The 13,505-nt window shown below is 41.5% G+C and overlaps 1 protein-coding gene across 4 annotated transcripts in view; it reads right to left on the reverse strand.

Annotated features, from left to right (window-relative positions):
• LOC119912168 overlaps positions 1 to 13,505 on the reverse strand; it is a 35,085-nt gene that overhangs the window by 5,088 nt on the left and 16,492 nt on the right. For 2 of the 4 annotated variants that reach the window (XM_038731210.1, XM_038731206.1), the window contains exons 12-29: positions 12,877 to 13,098; positions 12,551 to 12,585; positions 11,739 to 11,888; positions 11,343 to 11,471; positions 11,086 to 11,124; positions 10,358 to 10,483; positions 10,127 to 10,253; positions 8,726 to 8,893; positions 8,588 to 8,622; positions 8,252 to 8,410; positions 7,986 to 8,120; positions 7,675 to 7,713; positions 7,439 to 7,579; positions 6,217 to 6,311; positions 6,013 to 6,036; positions 4,453 to 5,167; positions 3,696 to 3,752; positions 111 to 3,617 (exon numbers count right to left, since the gene is read on the reverse strand). In XM_038731210.1, the coding sequence (XP_038587138.1) occupies positions 111 to 3,617; positions 3,696 to 3,752; positions 4,453 to 5,167; positions 6,013 to 6,036; positions 6,217 to 6,311; positions 7,439 to 7,579; positions 7,675 to 7,713; positions 7,986 to 8,120; positions 8,252 to 8,410; positions 8,588 to 8,622; positions 8,726 to 8,893; positions 10,127 to 10,253; positions 10,358 to 10,483; positions 11,086 to 11,124; positions 11,343 to 11,471; positions 11,739 to 11,888; positions 12,551 to 12,585; positions 12,877 to 13,098 (5,903 nt within the window). The remainder of the gene's footprint in view (positions 1 to 110; positions 3,618 to 3,695; positions 3,753 to 4,452; positions 5,168 to 6,012; positions 6,037 to 6,216; positions 6,312 to 7,438; positions 7,580 to 7,674; positions 7,714 to 7,985; positions 8,121 to 8,251; positions 8,411 to 8,587; positions 8,623 to 8,725; positions 8,894 to 10,126; positions 10,254 to 10,357; positions 10,484 to 11,085; positions 11,125 to 11,342; positions 11,472 to 11,738; positions 11,889 to 12,550; positions 12,586 to 12,876; positions 13,099 to 13,505) is intronic. The other 2 variants (XM_038731207.1, XM_038731208.1) reach the window with 2 other exon arrangements.

A 13,505-nucleotide genomic window follows, 5' to 3' on the forward strand; every position in this document is an offset into this window, starting at 1 on the left:
CAGTGTTTCTGTATCGGTTTTCTACATTTTTGTTTTACTGTGCTTCACCCTAATTTTCCTATGGAAGAAAATAAAACTCACATGTGTTGAAATCTTATCGTAACCTTTACCTCTGGGTTTAAGGAGTCCACTGATTCGTCCTCCTGGCTGAGTGGGCGGGTCTCCAGCATCCTTTGCTCGACCTTCCCCTCCTCCTCCTCTTCTACAAACTCATCCAGAGTGACGAGTGCTTGCATGTCTCCCTCCGTGACCGCCCTGTCCCACTCTTGGCTCTCCAGCGCCCTTTCCTCTCCAGCCTCATCTGCTCCCACCTCATCCAGAGTCACTAGCTCCTGGGCATCTACATCCACTCTCTCCTCATTTCCCCTCCCCCTCTGCTTCGTCCTCCTCGTACCTCCCCCACTGCCGCCTCCTCCTCTGCTGCTGCTGTTACTCCGACTCCTTCGCTCCCTCTCCTCTCTCTCTCTGGTTCTCCTCTCCTCCCTCCTCCTGGCTTCTCGCTCTTTGGCAAACTGCCTCTCTTTTGTGGAGGCTTGCCTCTTCCTCAGTTCTTCCTCCTCGGCCGTGTCGTCAGGGTAATCCTCCTCCTCCTCGCTCACTTCATCTAGGTTCCCTAGAGTGCTTGTTTCTGCCGTTGTGTCGTTTTTCTCAGGTGGTTTTTGTTCCTCTTGCCGTGTCGCAGTATCACTTTGGGACTTGGTTGTTGATTTGTCCTCTTTCTTAATGTCTGTTTTGAGAGTGCTTTCCTCATTTCTTGTAGCAGACCCTTCTGCAGCAGATGGAACATCATTTAGCTCCTCTAAATCATCAACTATCTCGTACAGACATTTTTCAGAGGCTTTCACAACTGTGGTACCACATGTTGGTGTACCTTCTTTTTCAGCTGATGCCTCTTCTTTTGTAGGAGTCTCATCTTTTATCGCACTATTTTCCTTCCCTCTATCAGATCCACCTGTTGCTGTCAGCTCTTCTTGAACTTCGTCTTCCAGGGAATCTATGATCTGGTACATAGGCTCTTCCTCTTCCTCCTCCTCATTTTTGGGGGATCCTGCAAGAGATGAATTTTTTATATTTTGCTTGTCACTGTTTTTAGAAGTGTTCTCCTCTCTCGCACTCTCAGACTGTCCTGTTGGAGGCTGATCATCAACGGTCTCGTCCTCCACAGAATCAACAATCTGATACACTGCCTCTTCTTCCTCAGCCACTTTTTCGGATGCGTCTTGGTCACCCTTCAATGTTACTTTGTCTTTTTTTGTTGTTTTAACCGGTTTCTTTGGTCTTCCCCTCTTTCCTTTTCCTGCTGTGGCGGGCCGATCATGCTTAACAACCTCTTCCTCCATACAGGATATTTCGCAGGTAGCGTCCTCACTTAACTCTCTTGCAACAATGTCCTTCTTCTTTGTTGGTGTGCTCTCTTCTGGAGGAACTTTCGACTCTCTCTTTGGTGTTTTTTCCCTGTTTCGTTCCTGTGACTCTCTGGCAGGAGTGTGCCTCCTTCTCGTTGGCGTGTCCCCTTTTTGTGTTCTCTCATTCGAAGCATCTTTCTTAGTTGTTCTTTCCCTTTTTCCTCTGGTAGATCTTGTCGTGATTGTGGTTTCGTCATCGGCAGTATCGTCCTCCACAGAGTCTAGAATCTTGTACGTATCCTGCTCGGGCTTTTCAGACACTTCTGTGAGATTCAATGTAATTTTATCCTCTTTTTTTCCTCTAGTACTTCTTCTTCTACCTGACCTTTCTGTAGCAGTAGCATCTTCAACCGGTTCGTCTTCAACAGAATCTACTACCTCATAAACCACCTCCTCAGTGACCTCTTTGTCTTTTTTAGAAACCCCAGCACTGGTGCCCATCTTATTTCGTGTCTCATATTTTTTAACTACCTTGTCCTTAGATTTCTCTTTTTCTTCACTTTTGGATGCAGAGGTTGCAGGGCCACTCCTCTTTGATGGTCTCTCATCTTTTCTAGAAGTTGCTTCCTCTTTCTTGGTGCTTTTTGCCTTGTTATCAATCTCTGACTCGACCTCTCTAGTTATCGGCTGATCTTCCATCGAATCAATTACCTGATATGCGTCTTCCTCTATGGGCCCAGTGTCTTCTTTAGGTATCTGCTCACTGGGATCTTCAAGTTTGTTGTCTTCTGTAGCAGTTTGATCATTAATTGAATCCAACATCTCAAAGGTTTCTTCTTCAGTAACATCAGTGGCAGGGCCTTTTAAATTGTCTTTGCTGTCGCATTCTTGAAGAGGCTGGTCTTCATTTGGGATTCGGCCATCAGGATTTTCCACATCTTTGGAGGTTTTAGAGGATTCTGCTGAAAGTGTTTTAACTTTGACCTCTTCCTCTTTTTGTTCTTTCTTCTTCCCATCTCCCTTTGGACCTTGTTTGCTACCTGTAACTAACACTTGGAATTGGTCTTTGTTATCTGTCTCTTTACCAACTGCATCTTTAACGGCATCATCAGATTTGTCGACTACTGGATTTGCATCCTCCTCAGACAGTTGTTTTACTGTGGAACCGTCATCTTGGACCAGGCGACTGTCCTCTTGACCTGCAGCTGCTTGGTCTTCAGTAACACTGTCTAGCACTTGTAAAGAACTGGTCATTTCCATTTCACTGTCCTCCTCTAAGTGGAATATGCCTTTTTCCTCATGCAAAGTCTGGCTTCCCTCAGGTCCAGTTAGCTGGGTTTCAGAGCTGCCATGTTGGTCCCCATCATCCATCTGTTCATCTGTTTGATCATCGAGTGAATCAAGGATTTGGAAATTTTCTCTATCGTCCTCCTCCACCTCTGAATGTTTGTCAACATCTTCTTTCCCTTCCTGTTTCCTTGTCTTCTGGTCTTTGAGAGTGTTCACATTACAATCAGTACCCAGACTCTGGGCTTGGCTCAACTCTACCTCATGTCCCTGTGGAGGTGGACGCATCTCTGATGATGATTCTATTTTTGTCTGTGACTCACCAGTTTTTGCAGCAATGCCCTCTGCTGACACTTTGTGGTCAGACTTTGCCACTGCGCTCTCTGTGTCTTGTGTTTCTTCTCTAAGAGGCTCTAGATGAGTTTCCATTGATCCATCGACAGTTACTGCTGCTGTTATTTTTTCCCTTTCACGTGCAGCAGAAGATGAGCGGGTACTACGACCAGAGGATGCGGTATTTGATGCTTTAGCTGGAGATTTTGTCCTGCTCTGTTGTGTTTTCTGGCCAGGGGAGGAAGGGGTTTCAGTAGACAGCGAAGAAGAGGAGGCCTTACTGACACTGGCAGAGCACGAGGGTTTGGTAGGGGATTTGGTGGACTCAGATGAGTCCTTGGACTTGGACATAGAGCTTGATTTAGAAGAGCTTGAGCCTTTAGTCGACTTGGATGAGGAAGAGGCTGAGCTCTTAGAGTCTTTTGAAGATCTTGTTGAGGTCCGTTTGCCAGCGGACGACACACCAGAGCTTTGCTTTTCTCTCGCTTTGGAGGATTGCTTGGATGAGGAGGGTGTATTAGGCTCGGGGGTTTTGTCTTCTACATCATCACCAACTTCATCAACAGTGACAAAGTCATCCATGTTGAAATTTTGTTCATCAAAAAGATAGGCATCTGAAGAAACTTTGTCATCTGTAAAATCATCCTGACCCTGTTTGGAGACATAAGATGGACTCAATCATTGGAAAAAATGAGTAGCACATTTGTGTGAATAAAAACAGCCATTTACCATTCTTTGTGGGGCGTCTTCAGCTGTTATGTTGCTTGTGTTGCTTTTGCTGGGGCTCTAAAGAAAATGTGAAATATGACATAAATAAGGAGAGATTCATTAGGCAGGGTTGAGGAGTAACGACACGGACATGACCAATTATAATCACCATCATTTCAAAAATTCATGACACATTTCCTGACTGTGCAACCTTTCCATATGCTACAACAACCAGCTGCATTTAAAACATTTTGGTTACACTTTTCCAAACTAATTATATTTTCCTCAAAACATTTCAGATACCTTAACTTTTGCAGTGTTTTTCAACCACTGGAACCATGAATGGAATATGGGGAATGAGGGATTTTCAGACATTTTGACAACTGCAATCCATCATGGCTTCACTCCATAAAAACCAACAAATTCAATACCAATACCTTACCTTGTTTTTTAACGAACACATAAATGATGCTGTGCCTTGATATCATGTTAGTAAACTGTAATGACCATAAGTCATTGGACCAATGATGAGGCACATTCAGTACCATTCATAAAAATGTTGTCTCTGCATTGCACCCCCCCCCCCACACACACACACACAGCAATAATCAACTGTTTTATCGGTTTCTCACACTCAGATACTAATTAAATCATATGGCTGGTGTTGTTCCGTACTATGTTAATGTTTATTATTTTGTTGAAAATATGAAAAAATACAGTTCAGAAAATAATGTTTGCTATCGCCAAATGTTGAGTGAGATTTAAAGCCAGGCCTCACCTCCTCCTTCTCACTCTGGGATCTGCTCTCTCGGGTGAGTCTGTGCTGGCGAACTGCTGCCGTGAGGACCTTTAAAATGTCCGCGTTAATCTCAGGAAGTTCTGCAACATTTCCTTCAGTCACGAGTGCTGTGGCTGAGGGTGCAGTGCTGGAAGCAGCACGGTCTGTGTTTCCACTGCTGATTATAGAGATAGCAGTAACCGGTTTCCCACCGTCGTCCTCCATTGCTGCGTCACTTGCGGCCGTAGCACTTGGTCCTGCTGTGAGGGCCTCAGAAACCGTGGATCCATCCGGACCACTGGTTTGAAGAGTAGCTTGTTCTGGCATGAGCAATGCTACAGAGTGGCCAGGGCTCTGAGCGGCAGGGGCTGCATTTCCACTACTGACTTTAGAGGTAGAGGTCACATCAGTAGTGGAGACTGAAGTCGTTAGTGACCCCTCTTCCTTCTTTACATCTACATTTGCTTCTGAACATACAGTGGAGTCCATGGCGATATCAGTTTCTGGTTTCTCACTGTCCTCCTCCATTGCTGCATCACTTGCGACCATAGCACTCGGTCCTGCTGTGATGGGCTCAGAAATAGTGGATCCATTAGGGCCACTCTGAATTTGGCATTTCACACCTGGGGGCTTGGCTTCAACACCGATGGTGTCCTGTTCAAAGTTAATTGTGATCTCCCCAGAATCCTGTAGACGCTGTTTTAGGGTCTTCAAACTAAAATTAAAAACAGAAAAGGATTGTTCTTTAACAAAGTTATTTTTTAATTAAGTACAAAATAGAAGTTCTCTTCAGTGTCCCTGAGTTAATTGTTTAGTTACCTCTTGGTTTATGACAAAACATCAGTTTTTTAATATCAAAACCCTTCAGGGCAACAACTAACAATTATTTTCATTATAAATTAATTCCGCCATGTTCAACCATCAGTTTTTCCAATAAAAAATATAGTTGCCAAGAAATTTTCTTTAGATCGACCAAGGTAGTCGATTAATAGCTTTAAATATCAATCAATATTTTTCATGACTCATCTTGAACTCGTTGGACATGCCCTAAATGCGCACACCATCTCTCTAAATGGGGATACGCTTCACCCCATTTCACCCATCCACAACCAATCTGCTATTAATCACTGTTAATTTTTATTACCAGGCCTTCGCTGGATATACATAAATGTGACCTGCTCATCACTACAACCCACCAATGCAGGCACATCTTAATATTTGAATTATGCACCCTTTAAATAGCTGGTAAATTCTGCGCTTTTGACTTTAGACCAGGTTTTTGTTTATCAATGGCGCAAATGCTTTCTGCTGCCTCAACATAGCAATGCCCCAATAATGTTCCTCGACACATCTCATTTTAGCATCACCACTCCAACAGGCACCAAGATGGGCGCAAGAACATCCGCAACTTACACCACATGAGCACTGGGCATGAAAATGACAACTGCGTCAGTCGGAAAATAGCATTGACACTTGATCTGTGCTTTGTGCCGGCTTCAGACAGGGCTAGTTGGCTCTCTCTTAACAGGACAATAATCAATTACAAAGTGGTATACTCACGTCTCAAAACGTTTAACTTTACTCCTGGAGAGAGAAAAAAGAAGGAGTTTGTCAGTTTAAGTGTGAGAATGGGAGATTAAAAAAAAAAAATCATCAAAATTTACAGAAGCTACCTGTTTTCATCAAGACAGATGTGAGAAATTGTGAAACTAATTCAACCCCATTTCATACCCCTCACTTTTTTAAGGACACATGCATGCATACCAAGCTGTGCGCCTATTAAAAGAGTCCGGTGAGAAAGTGTTGTATTTCTCCACCACCTGTGTTACACCGCTGGAGTCAGCCATCTCAATGCAGATCTGAGGTAGAACGACAGTCGTGGACAAAAAGAGAGAAAAGACAGAGGGGAGGGAGAGATGCAAGGAAATTATTATAATGGACATTTTCCTATATGTTCTGATATTGTTCAAACAAAACAATTAACCAAAAATAATCATTTGTTGCAGGCCAATGTCTTTCATTGATGCTAAGTACTACAATACAGAGTGGACCCTTTTTTAAAGAAACCCTTCTTATGTAAAGACTTACACACCTGTCTCACACTGTATTCAAGGCAGGCCACTCGACTGAGTCTTTCTGTAAGAGGAATTTTACCCTGCCTCGCTGTCCACCACCCTCCAAGAACTAGAACTCTCAGGCATCATACCCAGCCAAAATCGAATCCGTGTCTGAACCTTTTAGCCGCACTATTGGAGTCCCTCAGGGCTCTGTTCCGGGTCCCCACCCTTTTCTCTTCACACCAAGTCAGTTGGCTCTGTTATTCACTCACATGGCGTTTGCTGCCACAGTTATACAGATAATACTCAACTTATTATTTCTTTTCCTCATTCTGAAACTCAGGTGGTAACACAAATCTCTACTGATGTCAGGCTAACATCTCTCAGTGGATGTCTGGAAGTTGATCACCTGAAACTCAACCTTGACTAGACCGAGCTTCTCTTCCTTCCAGGGAAAGTGTCTCCAGTCCACAGCATCTTACCACTGAGAACTCCATGAACGACCAGATGTGTTTCTGTGCCAACATCGCCGGGACAACTTGCCCATGCAGATTAACTCTTCACAACATCAGGCCAAAATAAGGACCGTTTGCTGTACATGCTCCACAGTGATGAAACAAGCTCCCCCCATCAATATCCGAAGCTATACACATCTTCTATCACAGACTGAAACCTCATCTGTTTAGACTACCCATTATGAGTCGATGAGCTTACTAGCTACTGTAACAGCAGTGACTGAAACTCAGAGGATTGAACAGCCTTCTGCAGCATAATCCCACTTTCAGTGTATAGATATATAAAATAAGACAATTTATACTTTCTAAGGCCTTTTCTGAAAAAAATTCAATGCTTTAAGACCTGCAGATACAGTGACATGGCAGTTCGCTCAACACTTAAATATGAGAAGTGCAGGTTTGTGTGTTTTGTACCCTGTTAGCGAGCGGCAGGAAGCTGACAATGGGTGCGATGGAAGCCACCACTTCCATCACTATCTTGATGATGGCTGCAGACGTCTCAGAAATCTCCACACTGAGCAACCGCTCCTCCAGAGACTTTGGCTCTGGAACTCCCTGAGGAGAAGGAAATGGTTGGTGTTAAGGACCAGAGATCCAAAGATAGCTGCTTCCACTTGACAAAAGATTTAAATACGTGATTAATGACTTACAGCGTTGCTCCAGTTCATCAGACTTCTGTACATCATGACCTGTAAAAAAAGAAGAAAGAAGTCACGCTTGGCATATATGTCACCTATACAAATTTTATCTTCATTTTTTATATTTTGTATTTCACTAAGATTTTTTCTGTAAATTGTGCCTACATTTTTGCATTTCTTCCTTATAAAGATTCTACAGAAGGAATTACAGTATTTCCAGTATAAACAGCAACTTCTTAATTCCTGTCTACTGCTGAAAGTAAATTTTCTATCCCATCCTGACATAAAGTTACAGCACCAAGTGCGACCTTTAGTGTTCATACCTCGCTGGATTCGGGATTTATCTGTTGCAAGACGAAGTGTACACTGAGCTTGGAGCCTTTGACAGAAACTGGAGTTGTGAGGTGATCTCGGACAAAACCGCAGCACGTAGTCCAATCAGCGAAGAACACAAAAGCCTGGGGGTGAACAGGGGAAAGATAGGAAAGGAAAACAATTAAATTCAAACAACACAGCTCCATTTAACTAATAAAATTTTAGTCACACTAGTGTTTTGTGGCTGTAAAATTGTGTTGTTTCTACTCCTTACCCTCCTCTGCAGCGATAAGACGGTCACATTGTAGTACAGGGAGCGAAGGTTCTGTTTGGGGAAATACCTCCATACCAGCTTGGCCACATCCTCGTGCTGGTAGTTTCCCTCTGGCAAACCGGTCAACATGATTGTGGGGAACTTGGAACCACTGGCCTTCTAGAAAACACAATGTCCAAAATTTAATTCATGTATCGACGCTGATTCAACTTTATGATACATTCTGATGTCAGAGTAGATTAGAATTTGAGCAAAAACACCAAAGATTATATTTCAGAATGTAATGTAGGAAAAAATATGAATAAGAAGTGTAGTTATGGAAAGAAACAGGCTTACCTCAATGTCGTCCTGTCCTCTGACTGTCAGGTAATCTTGGAGTTACAGATGAACAGATGCAAACAGTCACCTTTACTGAATAAGTTAACATGGAACATTTGGCAGTTTCAAATGAAGAATCAATAAACTCTCTCTTACCTGGGATGATGAACCAAGGAAACATGGTAGGGAACAGGAAGGGCCTAGTTCTCATCGTGACCCAAAATGGTGAAATGCTGTCTTGTGGAATGTTTTTTATTGGCGGGACAGTTGCCTTGGCAACAACATCCTTGCTGTCCGGCAGAGCTTTCTCAGGAAGTTTTGCTGCTGCACAAACAAAAGACAAGTCACGTGTCATGTTTGAATATATTTGAGGAGTGGAACAGTTGCACACAGCAGCTGTGTGTTTTATTCTATACTAATTATAGTTTTGTTTTTTTATGGTCTTTATTATAAAATGTCATCAGATGCAGTAACTAGCTGCCCAGGCTGTTTCTCCAAGAAGTTTCTGAATCTGGTGAAGACTGTCCAAAACAAAGACAACATTAGGCATGACATTCAGTAATGGGACAGGGTAAAATAAGATACACTATACTGCCAAAAGTCAGAGACCTGACCATCCCACCTATATGAGCTTGCTGGACATCCCATTATAAAAGCATGCACATTAATAGTGAGCCGAATTGCCCTTTGCGGCTAGAACAGCCGCCACTCTTCTGAAATTGTGTCTGTGGGAATGTGTGTCCATTAAGTCAAAGGAGCATTTGTGAAGTCAGGCACTGATGTTGGACGACAATGCCTGCTTGCATTCAATGTTGAAATTCCTACCAAAGGTGTTCAATGGGGTTGAGGTCAGGGCTCTGTGCAGGCCAATCAAGTTTATCCACACCAAACTCGTCTAATCATGTCGTTCTGTACCTCGTATTGTGAACAGTGGTGTAGTCATGCTGGTACAGCAAGGGGCCTTCCCCAAACTGATGCTACAAATCTTGAAGCACCCAATTAACTATAATGTCTTTGGATCCTGTAGCATTAATACATTTCACTGGAATTAAGGGGCCTAACCCTGAAAAATAGCCCCAGACTATGTTCCCTTCTCTACCAAACTTTACAGTAGGTTCTATGCATTCTGGTAAGCAGTGTTCTTCTGGCATCCGCCAAACCCAGATTTGTCCATCACACTGCCAGATAGTGAAGTGTGATTGATCAATCCAAAGAACACGCATGCAGCTGCTCAGCCATGGAAAGCTTTTTCATGATTCTCCTGGCTGAGAATTCTTAATGTTTGTCTATGGAGATATATGGTTGTGTGCTTTTTCTTTTACGCGCCTGATGGCAATGGGTGTGATGGACAAACCTGAACTCAATAATTAGTAGGGTGTTCACTGATTTTTGGTCTTTAGTGTACGTTACACTTCAGTTATTCATTTCTACCCTTCCTCTTCAAACTTATTTTAGAAGCATGACTTGCTTATCTCAGCTGTACTGAAGACACTGGGTCTGTCCTGTCTGCTATTCTATACATGCACAGTCTGTGTTTTTCCAAAGACAGAGACTTACGTGGTGATTTACAGCCCGTGTTTGGTATTTTCAGCCTGTGGACTTCGTGGCTAGGTGCTTCTTTCAGGAGACTGTGCCAAACTCCAAAATGATCAGCATCGCAAACAGTCTCAAACTCTATGAATAGCTGAAACACACACACACACACACACACACACGAGACAGGTAAGTAACAAGAAGTCTTTTTTAAAGCCACATAAAGACCTTATATTTGTATGTGTGTGTTTATACCTTGTTGAGGAGAGGCAGGTAGTTCTTGACAGAACTGACTTTTTTCAAAGCTTCCCTCAAGTCCCTGGTCTCACTCTGTGATATGTTCTTGATGAAGACTGTTCTCTGTCCTTCATCTTGCACAGGCTGCATCAAGAACAGAAACTCATGATCCAAACCAAAACATTAATAAAAGACAACCGCGCTCCAAGTTGCGACAAATGAATTTTCTTATGAATTATTATGAATTATCTTCAAAGTAAAAGACAATTTCTTGACGGGAGATGTCTGTACTTCCTCGCCGTTTTACATCATTGGGGATAGTTTCCAGATTTTATCAAGTTACATAAATATTTTGGTGAGACAAACTCAGGAATTAAAATGCCCCCACAAATTTGAACTAAGACTAGAGGGGATGGTTTTTTTTTTTTTACTTAACAATATATCTCAAAGCAAAAAGTTGTATTTAGAACTTCTTTTAAAGTCCAAGTGTAAAAAAAGGGACAGATTTCTTTTACCAACAAAACTTGAAACTGTTTACAAATGAGGAGGAATTGTGTGCGAGTGTGTATGTGTGGTTTGACTTAGGCTACCTTCAGGGACACATTTTAGACTGAAGACCACACTTGACAGTTAGGAAAAAGCTGATTTTTGGTTCAATCATTAAGGTTAGGGTTAAGGAAAGGTTAGGTAGTGTTTATGGTTAAATCTACATAAGTAAACTTGTGTTGTGTGTGTGTGCTACTTACAGACTTCATCAGCCTCATCAGTGATTTATAAAATCCGAGCTAAAACAGAAACATCGGAGTAGGCAGTGTTAAAATGCGAAGATACTTTTCCACAATACATCACAATCTAGCTACAATCTGGGTGAAAAGTTTTAACCAATCTGCTCCTCTAAATAAATATCAATGCTTTTATTGTAAAAAATTTTAAGGTTGAGGTTGAATACATTCAACATCTATAAAAATCTGTCACCCAAAAACAGTGTCATGTATGTACTTACGTGCGTCATCGCAATGCCACCTGCTACTGGCTGTACAGAGAGTTTACACTTTTGAAAAATAATGTGATTTTTTGTGACAGAGGTAATTGTGTTCTGCACATTCTCCACTGTTGGCATCTGGACGAAGGCCTGAGGGGAAAACCAGAACCAAAAATGTATTACTACTTTTAAGTACTTTTTATATAACATTTTACATCTTTCAATGTGGTTAAAATCAGTCTCTTACAGGCATCAACAGTGTATTCTATCTATCTCATCTTGAATTTAGAAAAAAACAACAACAAAACAGAGACCATTTTTCTCAGAATTAGTCCCTCAGATCAAAGACTAAAAAGCAACAGCATAAACATGGGATTAATAAACCGAACCAGCGCAGACTTATAACATGGTGCCTACCATGCGCGTCTGAGGAATAACATAGATGGTGTCATCTTTATATTGAAACCCAAATGGAATGAACAGTTCTGCAATGTCATCCTCTGTGTAGCAGCCATCGTGATACCTCGGCAGTCCATATATGTACAACAGCTTCTTATCTGGAATATACTGGAAAAATGAAGGCAAAGAAAGAAAGAGAGGGGAGAATAAGGTAGTAATGGTTTAAGTTAGTTTGCAATTACAGAGTAAGACACTCTTTGCTCCGTACATATTATCAACACAAGTATGCTATAACAACTGTTGATCTGGACAATACTGGTTACAACAAGGTTTCTGCAGAGTGGGTTGGATTGGCTAAATTTTTAAGACTTTGTAAGACCTTTTTATGGGCTGACCCCAAATAGTCGAAGAGGTAGACTCGACAATCCTGATTCAACTATGTAAATCCTTAGTCAGGGAAAGCCCTGCCTTTATTACCACCCCAGAGAATTAAATTTAATATCTGTTTCATACAGGTCCAAGTATGATAGTGGGATGGCAAACCAGCAGGGTTGATATGGCCTTTGTTCAGAACTTTCCAGCAGTATAATAATCATTTTTAAGATTATAATTTAAGAAGTTCAGTGGACCTGGATAAGCAGAATAAAATGGACAGATGAACAACCCAAACACGACAACAAAAGGGGTCTCTCCAGCACAATTGGCTGTCGCTACAATCCCACTCTAGCTGTGCAACCGAATAAAATGCATTTTAAGACATTTCAAAATCTGCAGAAAACCTTTCATTTGGTACAAATAGGGCAAAAATGGAAAATGAGATGCTAACTTACATTTGGCGAGAAGTACATCTTCATCCTGACGCACACTGTGAATGAGAAAGTAAAGAAAATTTAGTTTTTAAAGACAGATAGATAATAATACTAATAATAATCTTTATTTGTAGAGCACTTTTCAAAAACAAGTTACAAAGTGCTTTAACAAGTGTAAAGACAATAATACCCAAAAAACAATACAAAAACAATACAAGATAAAGAAAAGACTAAAATACATGTTTAAGATAAATATAAAATTAGTAAAAATAGAATAAAATAAAAGGGATAAATACTGATCACGCACAGATTTGTGACAGACCCAGAATCTTTCTTGGATTTCTTACGTATTTTATTTCGACCCAGGTGCTTTTCTACCATCTCCCCAATAGTCAGAGGGGTAACTGCAGTGGAAGACTGTGCCGGTTGCTCCTCGCTCACTGCTGCAGCAGTGGGCTCAGTTGTGACAGATGGGGCAATCTCAATCAAGTTGGCTGAAACATTGCAGACAGCTTCGGATGCCTTCTTGGCTGGTGCATCGGTTTGTGTCTTAGATGCAGTCACAGGATCTTCAAATTTAATCAAGATGAATATCAGCAATTTCAAAGCTCAGCAGCATCTCTGTATCCTCTTTTATATGTATTCTATTATTTTTAATAAATGCCATGAAAAGACTAAAACCACCAATGAATTGATCCTACCAACAAGTATTGCATGTGTAACCCAAGCCTGATAGTATCCTATTCCTCAATAATATAAAATATTACCAACCTTATCCTTAAGAAACTACTGGAAACATCAGGTTTGAGAAATTGCAAACATTTTAAGGCCTCTGAGAGTTCAGTAAAGACCATATTTGTGTGTGCATGCCACATACAACAAACTGTTAGAACTGTTCTTGTAGTTTGATTTCTAATCAAGTTATACTTGCTTTCTTGCTTTTGAGGGTTAGATGACAAGAACCATACCACTCTTA

The sequence above is a fragment of the Micropterus salmoides genome, unplaced genomic scaffold (assembly GCF_014851395.1).
Source record: "Micropterus salmoides isolate LMB-PRFRI ecotype aquatic unplaced genomic scaffold, ASM1485139v1 Ms_hic_scaffold_2, whole genome shotgun sequence".
Classification (NCBI taxonomy): Eukaryota; Metazoa; Chordata; class Actinopteri; order Centrarchiformes; family Centrarchidae; genus Micropterus; species Micropterus salmoides.